The 11280-nt window shown below is 48.0% G+C and overlaps 1 protein-coding gene across 2 annotated transcripts; it reads left to right on the top strand.

Moving 5' to 3' along the window:
- The first annotated feature begins 2445 nt into the window (after nucleotides 1-2445).
- On the top strand, nucleotides 2446-8653 carry LOC140897081 (Fc receptor-like protein 5). 2 transcript variants are annotated; one of them, XM_073309375.1, is made up of 7 exons: nucleotides 2446-2538; nucleotides 2705-2743; nucleotides 2919-3215; nucleotides 6244-6540; nucleotides 7272-7373; nucleotides 8181-8234; nucleotides 8396-8653. In XM_073309375.1, the coding sequence occupies exons 1-6, from the start codon at nucleotides 2508-2510 to the stop codon at nucleotides 8186-8188; spliced, it is 774 nt and encodes a 257-aa protein (XP_073165476.1). In that variant the 5' UTR covers nucleotides 2446-2507; the 3' UTR covers nucleotides 8189-8234; nucleotides 8396-8653. The 2 variants fall into 2 exon arrangements, with proteins under 2 accessions (XP_073165476.1, XP_073165475.1); XM_073309374.1 differs by having other exon boundaries at nucleotides 8181-8653.
- Nucleotides 8654-11280: the final 2627 nt, after the last annotated feature.

Below are 11280 nucleotides of genomic sequence, written 5' to 3'. Positions count from 1 at the left end.
TTGCAGCAGCAAGAACTGGGAGGAGAAGCGGGGACGTGGTGCACTCAGGGGAGGAGGCAGAGGGGGAGATGAGGTGGGTGGGGTGGGGTGGGGGGTGCTTGGCTGCAGGTGGGTGCAGAGCACCCACCAATTTTTCCCCGTGGGTGCTCCAGCCCCGAACCACCCATGGAGTCGGCGCCTATGCCCAAAACACTGGTCCTTGACCAATAAGTAACCTTGGTCAGGAATTTGTTCATTATGCTGTATTTAATAACTCTGTCATGCCTTCAAGTCTATACAACTCCAGATATTCTTGGAAACCAGCTCTTTAACATATATATAAAATACTGACATAAGGATATATATATACTTGGATCTAATAAGCAATGTTTGTGATAGCAGATATTTTCTGTTGGGGAAATCAACATGGAAGAATGATTGTGGGGTAAGAAAGACCCCCTGAGAGATATTGACTTGAAGAATTGTTAGTCCTCCCAGCTGTCAATAATCAGGCCTTCACACATGAGTCAGGTAAACTCAGAATGTACAGAAACTGTTCTCTGTGTCCACTCAAGTCAGGACAAGAAGTAATGGGCTTAATCTGCAACAAGGGAGATTGAGGTTAGACATTAGGAAGAACTTTCTAACTTGAAGGGGAGTGGAGCTCCGGAATCGGCTTCCAAGGGAGGTTGTGGAAGACCCATCACTGGGTGCACGCTTGGCTTGCTAGCCCACTCTGAAGGCTGATGGTGCTGTCTTCACTGCTGTTGTTACTTGTGCTAGCTGGATTCAAATTAGCTTGGCGAGACTAGCCAATGCTGTGTAGACATATCTTTAAACCTGACGGTGACAGAGGCTGGTAGCACCTTGTCTACCTCAGGACTCCCAGCTACAATGGTGGTAGCTCTGGTGGGGAACTTCTTCTACAGTTCCTTCCTACGGACATAGCCATTTTAGCATGGGGTGAATTTCCTAGTGCCACTAATGTCAGTCTTAATATCTGGGCATCAGGAGAGTATTGCTTAAATCAAGCGTCACCTGAACTCATCCCAGGGTGAGGTTGTCAGATGTTAATTTGTGTGCATTCTTCTGTGTGCATTCTTCTATTCATTCTAGTAATGGTTGTGAGTCTCTTTACTGGCTTTCGTGAGCTCATGTTTGTAGTTAATATTTTTATTGTACACAAAAACGGCGGGTTACTTTTGCAACCACACAGATCACTTTAATTCCCAGCATTATATGAAAGTTTAGACATCTTTGCCAGGAACTAGGTGTCTACTGTAAATCTCAGATGAGACCACAGAACAATGGCATAGCAGTTAGAATGTGTTTAAAAACGAACCTTTGTTTTTTAATTCATTTTAGTTCATCTTCATTTATCGCCTTTTAACTCATGCTCACAGATTAACATAATAACATAACGTAACTTTATGTTTACTTAATATTTAAATATTTTATTTACTATTTAAATATTGCTTTCCCATAGTTACTCATCCTCTGACTCCAGATTAAATTGGATCAATTCATTTTCTTAATGCCTGCCCTTGCGTAACCCTGAAAGTCAAATTGGGTTCTTTCTGCTTCTTGTATCTTCAGCTGTAATTTCATAGGCTATCAGAGTTGGAAGGGACCTCAGGAGATCATCTAGTCCAACCCCCTGCTCAAAGCAGGACCAATCCCCAATTTTTGCCCAGATCCCTAAATGGCCCTCTCAAGGATTGAACTCACAACCCTGGGTTTAGCAAACTAATGCTCAAACCACTGACCTATCCCTTCCCCCCATGCCTTCAACACTTCTGTTGTTGTCTGAGGCCAAACAGAATAGAGCTTGCGTTCCTTCAGTGACATTGGTTCTTGCACCATTAAGAGGAAAAACATGTCTGTAGCCATAAAATAAGCAGATTTGACCGGAAACAGAGAAAGTTGAGGTCTGTGATTGTGGTGATGTTTTTGCAGAGCCGCTTTTCTGACCACACGTGGACTTTAAAGAAAAACCCACATTTATTTTGGTCAGGCTGGACATACAAGATACGCCAGTGAACAATCTGATTCTCCATCATCTCCGTCATTAGCCAGGAGCGTGAGTGGTCGGGAGGGTAGAGTCGCAGAATGGGGATCCGGGCTGAGAGACATTTCCAGCTCTAATACTAACACGTTCTGACATCTTGTGGCAAGTCACTTAAGGGACACCGGTTAGGTTTAAAAATGTAACGTTCCCGGCCCCGCAGATCTCAAACTAATCCTTATACTGTAACCCCATACGGCAGGCAGGCAATTCTTCTTCTTCCCATTTCCCAGACAAAAGAAGGGGTATGGGAAGAAATATCCCTAGAGCCCCGGGCAGGTGCAGTAGACTGGCCCAGGAGCCTGGTGTGTGCCTGGGCTGAGCCCCGGAAATCTGCCAGAGGGGGAGTTTGTGCAGCTAGTTGGCCGGCAGAGGGGAAGTGCTTGGTCGGGCCCCAGGCAGGACACGAGGCCAGTGGCTGGGCAGAGAACTCCGTTTCCAGCAGCAGAAGAACCAGCTTAGCATGGAATTGAGTCTCCTTCTGCCTGTGCTGGGTGAGAGGCTTTCTTTCCAATCGCTCTCCTTTTCTTTCTTTCTTTCTTTCTTTCTTTCTTTCTTTCTTTCTTTCTTTCTTTCTTTCTTTCTTTCTTTCTTTCTTTCTTTCTTTCTTTCTTTCTTTCTTTCTTCCAGAGTTCTCACTCCCTCTCTTCTCTTTTTCAGCCTCTTTCCACATTTTCCCCAGCCTGGTGTCACCTACAGGTAAGTGGGCTGCAATGTACCCAGAGGTGCTGTATCTGCCCTGGGATATTTCCTCCCCTGGAGGGGAAGGAATGGGCAGGGGGATGGGTGGGGGCTGTGTCTTCCCCCCATTTCCTCTCCCCCTCACTCCCCAGTGGTCTCCACCTCTGCACTAACCCCTGTGTTTCCATTCCAGCCCCCCTATCAACCCCCACACTCTCTCTGCACCCCCCACACCCGGAGTTCTTTGAGGGGGAGCGTCTGACCCTCAAGTGCTCAGTTCCTGGAGCTGAGGAGCCGACGGGTTACCGGTTCTTCGACCAACATGGGGAGCGGCTCCTCGAAACACCCCCTGATCCCTACAGGGAAGCCCGGCTCCATCTCAGAGCGCAGCTGGCCACCACCAGGGCCTACAGCTGTGCATACTGGATGGGGGCATCCGGGCAAGAAACCCCATCTGAGAAGAGCCAGCCCGTCTCCGTTCAAGTGAAGGGTACAGGAACTCCTCCCTGACCATCCCCAGTTAACGATGTGACGTGGCTGATCTCGTAGAGAACAGGCTGGTTTAAAGCTGCGCAATGCTCCCTTATAACGCTGTTTGGCAGCCGCCTGCTTTGTCCACTGCTTGCAGGGAGAGCAGTCGGTGGAGCTGGTGGAGGCTTGGAGCCAGGGTGGGCCGGCAGCTCCCCCATCAGCTCCCCTAAGTTCCTCCCCCCCACTGCCGTGTGCTGCTCCTGCCCTCTGCCTTGCTGTGCGGGGGGTTGGGGGGTGGGTTGCTGATGTCAGGGTGTCCCCTCCTCCCACTCCTGCCCCTGCCCCTGCTCCTGCCCCCATCTGTACAGAGCAGGGGTGGGGGACACACAACAGGGCTCAGGACGGAGGGAGCTTGCTGGCAGCAGCTGCTGTCTCAACTTGCCCATCTACTTGAAAAGGCAATGTACTTAGAGTGGGGCCAGCGTACTTAAAGGGGCAATGCGCGTCTCTCTCTGCCTCTCACACACTGACCCTCACACACACAGTGCGTGTGTGTGTGTGTGTGTGTCTTTCTGTCTCACACACGGTGTGTGTCTCTGTCTCTCTGTCTCTCACATGCATACATGCGCCGTCCCACCCTGGCACTTTGGAAAGTGGAGGGAAGGTGCACTCCAGTGGGATAGCCTGGGTTCAACATCACATTCAGTTTCCGCAGGGAATGTTTGCAGCCACTGCCCTGCGTCTATTGTGTCTCCTCCCTCCATAATGATTAATGATTCCTCAAACCCTGTTTGCTTTTTTGACTGCCGCTGCCCACTGCCTGGACGTCTTCAGAGAACTATCCACGATGACTCCAGGATCTGTTTCCTGATTAGTTGTAGCTAAATTCGCCCCCATCATATTGTATGTATAGTTGGGGTTATTTTTTCCAATGTGCATTACTTTACATTTATCCACATTACATTTCATTTGCCATTTTGTTGCCCAATCACTTAGTTTTGTGAGATCCTTCTGAAGTTCTTCACAGTCTGCTTTGGTCTTAACTATCTTGAGCAGTTTAGAATCATCTGCAAACTTTGCCACCTCACTGTTTACCCCTTTCTCCAGATCATTTATGAATATTGAATAGTTGAATAGGATTGGTCCTAGGACTGACCCTTAGGGAACACCTTAGGGAACACCCCCTCTCCATTCTGAAAATTTACCATTTATTCCTGTCTTTTAACCAGTTCTCAATCCATGAGAGGATCTTCCCTCTTATCCCATGACAACTTAATTTACGTAAGAGTCTTTGGTGAGGGACCTTGTCAAAGGCTTTCTGGAAATCTAAGTACACTATGTCCACTGGATCCCCCTTGTCCACATGTTTGTTGACCCCCTCAAAGAACTCTAATCGATTAGTAAGAGACTATCTCCCTTTATAGAAACCATGTTGACTTTCGCCCAACAGTTTATGTTCTTCTAGGTGTCTGACAATTTTATTCTCTACTATTGTTTCAACTAATTTGCCTGGTACTGACGTTAGTCTTACCGGTCTGTAATTGCCGGCGTCACCTTTCTAAATAGTGGCGTAACGTTAGCTGTCTTCCAGTCATTGAGTACAGATGCTGATTTAAATGACAGGTTACAAACCATAGTTAATAGTTCCGCAATTTCACATCTGAGTTCTTTCAGAACTCTTGGGTGATGCCATCTGGGCCCGGTGACTCGTTACTCTTAAATTTCTCAATTAGTTCCAAAACCTCCTCTAGTGGCACTTCAATCTGTGACAATTCCTCAGATTTGTCACCTACATTCCTCAGGTTTGGGAGTCTCCCTCACATCTTCAGCCGTGAAGACTGAAGCAAAGAATTCATGTAGTTTCTCCGCAATGACTTCATCGTCTTCAAGTGCGCCCTTTGTATCCCGATCGTCCAGGGGCCCCACTGGTTGTTTAGCAGGCTTCCTGCGTCTGATGTACTTAAAAAACATTTTGTTACTACCTTTTGGCTAGCTGTTCTTCAAACTCCTTTTTGGCTTTTCTTATTACATTTTTACACTTACCACGCATTTTAAACCGTGAGGGTAATTAACCACTGGACCAATCTACCAAGGGCCATGGTGGATGCTCCATCACCGGCAATTTTTAACTCAAGATGAGATCTTTTTTCTAAAAGATCCGCTCTATGAATTATTTCAGGGCTGTTCTCTGGCAAGGGTGATAGAGGAGATCAGACCAGATTATCACAGCGGTCCCTTCTGACCTTGGAATCTATGAAGCCATGAAATCCATGGGAGGTTGGGGCCTACCTCTGTCTTTAGGCATCTAAATAGCTTTGAAAATCATAATCTCCATTTCTCAAAGGTATTTAGGCACCTCAAGAGGCATCTAGGTCCCTAGTGGGGTTTTCAAAAGGGCCTGAGCCATGTAGGCACCTAACTGCAATTGTTGGCTCTTCGTGCCATCTGTTATAGGGTAGGGAGTCAGGGGTGCCAGAAGAGGGGGCCAGGGCCCCATCACTTTTTTAAGTGGGGTGACTATGCTCTCCCACTTTTTACCAGCTGTAAGGGTGAGGGAGCAGGAGTAGGGGACAGAGAGGAGCGAGCTGGGGTGGGGGTTTTGGGGGGAAGAGGTGGCGCAGGGGTTGGGCCGCAGGGGAAGAGGCCACATGAGGACAGGGCCTCGGGTGAAGGGGCGGCACAAGGGTGAGAGCTCAGGGAGGAGGGGCAGGGCCACAGTTTGGGTGCCCATGGCCCAACCACTTTTAGGGAGCATCCTTTGCTCCTGGGGGAAGTAATATCACTGCCCCCCTCCCGAATTAAAGATTGGGAGGCACTCAGATACTCTGGCTGTAGAAACACCATAGTTACATTTGCCATACAGAGTCCCCTTTAATCCAGGCCATGGGGTTATTGGTGAGTTCTGACGAGGACCTCAGGAAGGACATGGGTGGGCCGCAGACTGGGCAGGGGTCCCCCACAGCCTGAAGGCACTGGGTTGGGATTGAAGATGCTGGTCCTATGTTCATTAGGATGGATAGGTGCCAATGGAAATTGATGTTTCCCAGATGCCCCCGCAGCCCCATCCCTCTCGTTGAATCCCTGGCACCGGGCGTACCATGCTGGTGACTCCGTGGGACTTGTGTGTTCAGCACCCCCTCCATGGGACAGGATTAAAGGCTTCCAGTACTTTGGAGATGGAATAGCTGTGTCCGCGCTGGCTTCATCCAAGAGCAGCTACACTTACAACTTGAGTATCACTGGACCGATGGTATCTGGGTCGTACAGCTGTTCATACTGGGTACAACTGTCCGGACGGAATGTCCCAGCCAGGAGGAGTGAGCCAGTGGTTATCAGCATGAGAGGTGAGCTCTGCATGTCTGTAATACCCCTGAGGAGAGAGATGGTAGCACTTCTGTACCTTTTATCCATCATACCAATTTTCACAGGTTTCCACGCACCCTTTTGCTTTGTGTCCCACCTTCCAGCGTCATGTACGTGCAAATTCTTTAGTATTTCTTTGTCTAAAATATAAGTTGCCAGATTCTTCCCTTCTCTGTTGCTCAGATTGATAAAGATGTGGCTGCAGAAGAAATGCCGTTTGTGTCGAAGACGGTAAAAGGAACGTTATCTTCCCCTCCCTCCCTTTCCCAGCTACATAAACCAGCCCTGGCTTAGGGCCCCCACCACCCTTCCCTTGAGAACTGTTCACAGCCTCTTTCTCCTGGGAACTGCTAAGGAGAAAGATTTATGGCAACAAATTGTTGCAAAGAAATATATCTTCAAGGTAAAAGTATGTAATGCTGTGAGCAATCGATAGAGGTGGGTTTACTAACAGTGGGTGTTTCCATTACTTAATAAGGGTTTTTGGGGTGTTGTAGCAGATGTAGACGTGTACCTACTAACCTAAACAAAAGGAGTGGGCTGTAACTAATCCAGGGCTTACCGGACAATCGGGTCCAGGGGAACGAGTACCGCGATAAAGAAGCCCATCTACTCAAATCTGCCTCTGGGTCAGCCTGCTCCTTCTCCTAACAACACACACACTCTGAGCAGTGCCTTGACCCTCCATCGCCATCACGGTTCCTCTCCTCAGCCCACACAGGCAGCTGGTCCCGGGAGTTGGCCGTGGGGGGTTCATTCTTCACCCTCAACAGCCTCATCTTCCTCATCACCTACTTCCTGATGAAGCACGAAGGTAACTGGCTTCTTCCGGGGCAGGCAGCTCTGATTAGCAGGGTCTTGGGGACTTGTCCCCGCACCCAAAATGACCCACCAAGGTTGAAATTTTCCGCCTTTTCTTTCTCAGCCTACACAAGGCTAGTTGCAGAGGGAAGGTTGCATCTCCCAGTACCGCAGTTACAGCTCATGCCCCGTAGCTGGCGAGGTATCGTGTGTGTCAGAGGCTCTGTTCCCATGGGCAGCTCTTTGGCCATCGGCTGACATGCAGCCACCTCTGGGGTGGGGTGCGTTGGATGCATGACAGCTGGCCAACCATTTCGGATGTGGAGCAAAGGAGGCTCCTGAACTGCATTGAAATGGCAGGGGTGGGAAGGAGGTAGGCAGAGCGGAATCAGCTGTGTTGGGATTGAACGCTGGGGGTCACACTCCAGCAGTTGGCCATGGGGCTCCCGGCAGCACAGCGCCCCCGAGAGCCTCACTGCGATATCGAAATCAAGCCCTGACTGCCAGGGGACAGCGCCAGCTACTGAGTCCCCGCCCCGCTCCCTGCAGCGCGGCACCCAGTATTGCAGCTCTGGGGAAGTGGGTTCACCCATGACTCCAAGGGGGAGAGCGCCCCCTAGTGACCTGCTCACCCTGCTATCTGCAGGACAGTGCCCCTAGCCCCATGGAGGGCATTGGTGAGTCAGTCACTGGTTGTTCCCCCTGCAGTTTCATCCCTCCTTCCTCACTATTTCCCTCCCCTACCCTTAGCTAGAGATCTAAATAAAAGATGGGACTGAAGCATGGTATGGACTCCAGCATTGTCACTTTTTGTTTGCAGGATCCTAGGAGAATCACAGGATGGAGATCCAAGCCTGAAGAAGAACCTCCAAAGGTCTTTAGCATGAATCTTTCCAATCTGTCTGTGATGCCGAGGCCCAATCAATTGTCCCTGCCCCTGCCTCAGTTTCCCCATCTGACAGATGGTGTTCATGACCTCCATCTTCCATGTGGGGCGTTGTCAAGCTTAACATATTTGCTTTGAATATTCTACAGGTCTCTTCCCTGGTCATGTGCAGCACCAGGAATGCAACACAAAATACATTTTAGCCTGCTTTTGTAATCTTCCATGTCACATCGTTGCCATGGGTTCCACTGCCAACGTGGGAGCTTCTTCTAAACTGAAAGCAAACAAGAAAGAAAAGAAAACTGACCTGCCTTCTCCTTTTCCAGAGCCCATCTGCCACTTGTTTCCAATCTGTACGAATTCCTGTAAACTCCCCTCCCTTCCTGCTTCATAATTAAATTTTACTCCAACCCACTTCAGTCTCTATCTCATTGACGGACCTGGTATTTATGTGCTCTCTCACACGGTTTGTGTCATATCCTCCACATTGCCAACAGATGGGGCGATTCTCCCTCCACTTTGAGCAAATTCTTTCCCACATAGATTCATAGAGTCCAAGGCCAGAAGGGACCTAGTCTGACCTCCTGGATAACACAGACCATAGGGCTTTCTCAAAATAATTCCTAGAGTGGATCTTTTAGAAAAAATATCCAATCAGTCAAGTCCAGCGAACTCCTCAGTCATCTCTTTTAAAACTCTTGGCTGCAAGTTATCTGGACTGATTTAAAAATATCTAACTTTACTAGCTTCTGTTTAGCACCCTCCAGAGATACTAGTGGAAAGGAAAGAGTGCTATCATCATCATATGATGAGACTACATCATCTGTATATATACAGAACAGAAATATTTATTGAACACTTCAGCCTTTTCTGCATTATTATTGATAATTCTACCATTTCAATCTAGTAATGGCCCAATAACATTGTCAGGATTCTTTTTGTTCCTTATATAGTTAAAAACTTCCTTCTTATTGTCTTTAACACTGCTGGCCATAGATTTCTCCTTGTGTTCCTTTTGCTTCTCTTATCAATTTTCTATAATTCCTAGCTTCTGTTTTATATTTATTACTATCAATTTCCCTTTCTTTCATTCGCAATATAGCTGCCTTCACTTTCCCTCTAAACCAGGTCAGATTTTTAACCAATATGGCCTTCTTGTAGGTTGGCTGGGCATCTGATCCATTAACTTCAGTGGAACTAGCGTCAATCAGCCATAGCGACATTGGAGTGCATGGGCCAGATCCCCAGCTGGTGCCAATGAGCTATTTCTCAGACATTGACTGTGTTTGTTGAATGTAAAAAATTCTCTATCGTCGTGTGTGCATCAGCTAGAGGTACTAGTCCAGTGATCACAGAAGGAGTACTGGGAGCCAGGACTCCTGGGTTCTATCCTAGCTCGGGAAGGGGAGTGGGGTCCAGTGGGTTACAGCAAGTGGCTAGGATCCAGGATTCCTGGATTTTATCCTGGCTCTGGGAAGGGAGTGCGTATGACAGAATATACCCCTGTATTCACACCCTACACACTATTGTAATACTCTTTGTACAAAGCATGCCTTGTAAGGTATCATTTGAAAACTCATAATTTGCTGGTCATTATTGTCCTGGTAAACTATGCGTGGCACCATTGTATGTGGCATCACAAGATTAACACATGCTCCAAACCTCAGCCCTGCCCAGGCAGGTCTGTCCCAACCAAAGGAAGGAATGTGTGCTCGCCTTAATTTGCATTTAAGCAGTAAACAGAATCATCAAGCAGGGAGGGAAAACAACGGAAGTTCAAACCAGTGGAAAAACCAGCAGGGAACATCCTTTCACAGAGACTCTTTGGCTCCTGGGTCTCAGCTGGAAACATTGTTCAAGAGAGGGACTGAAACTATCAAAAGGAAGGACAAACACCCCAAGACACCCGCCCCCCCGTCCACCTCATTCTCCGGACCTGAGAAGACAAAGGACACAGCTGTTGGACTCTGGGGAAGGGGGTCCTGATGTCATCTGCTGGAGCACAGGGTGAGGAAGTTTGTTTTGCAACTCCGATAGTTTCTTAAGCAGATACTTGGAAGCATTTTATCTTCATTTTTCCTGGAAGAATTTCTCACTTTGATGCTTCATTGCTCACAGTCTCTTGAAATTTGTCTCAGTGTAATTAATAATCTTGTTTTACTGTTTTATCTAATCCAGTGTGTGGAAGTTGAAGTGTCTGGGTAACTATTTAAGGTAATAAGATGGTATGAAATAGAACAAACTTAATATATTTTTACTGTCCAAGAGAGGACTGGGCAGGACAAGATATGCATGTCTGGGGGAAGATCTGGGGCTAGGGATGTGCTGGGGTCACCCTGCCAGTATAACCCAGGCTGATGAGATGGAGTGTGGCTTGCATGCTGTAAGGCTGTTTGTGAGCAAGGCAGGTGGGAGTACTTCAGGAAGGCATTGTATGGCACCTGAGGTTGCAAGGCAGGGGAGACTCAATCCCTCACTGGTCTGGATGTAACAGTGGGATCTACTGGTTTAGAGCAGGGGGTCTGGGAGCCAGGACTCCTGGGTTCTAATCCTGGCTGTGGGCGGGGAGTGGGGTCTAGTGGGTTAGAGCAAATGGGCTGAGTGTGAGGACTCTTGGCTTCTATAGACAACTCTGGGAAGGGAGTGAGGTCTGGTGGTTAGAGCAGGGGGCTCAATCTCTTTATCTTATCAATAAGAGAGAAAGATGATGGATAAGGGCACATGAGGACCTTCACTGGGAGAAAATACTGGCTACTAAAGGGCTCTTTAATCTACAGAGGAAAGAAACAGCAGCTGGAATCATAGAATATCAGGGTTGGAAGGGATCTCAGGAAGTCATTTGGTCCAACCCCTTGCTCAAAGCAGGACCAATCCCCAACTAAATCATCCCAGCCAGGGCTTTGTCAAACCTTAAAACCTTTAAAAACCTCAAAGGAAGGAGATTCCACCACCTCCCTAGGTAACCCATTCCAGTGCTTCACCACCCTCTTAGTGAAATGTTTTTTTTCCTAATATCCAACCTAAACCTCCCCCA

The sequence above is a fragment of the Lepidochelys kempii genome, chromosome 13, assembly GCF_965140285.1.
Source record: "Lepidochelys kempii isolate rLepKem1 chromosome 13, rLepKem1.hap1, whole genome shotgun sequence".
In the NCBI taxonomy this organism is placed as follows: Eukaryota; Metazoa; Chordata; order Testudines; family Cheloniidae; genus Lepidochelys; species Lepidochelys kempii.
Note: the sequence above shows the minus strand (reverse complement) of the source record. Positions and strands in the feature narration are given on the sequence as shown.

Coding starts and splice junctions, on each gene's coding strand:
- LOC140897081 (XM_073309375.1), top strand. CDS start 2,508: ATGGAATTGAGTCTCCTTCTGCCTGTGCTGG. Junction 2,744..2,918: donor CAGCCTGGTGTCACCTACAG/GTAAGTGGGCTG, acceptor TTTCCATTCCAG/CCCCCCTATCAACCCCCACA. Junction 6,541..7,271: donor AGTGGTTATCAGCATGAGAG/GTGAGCTCTGCA, acceptor TCCTCTCCTCAG/CCCACACAGGCAGCTGGTCC.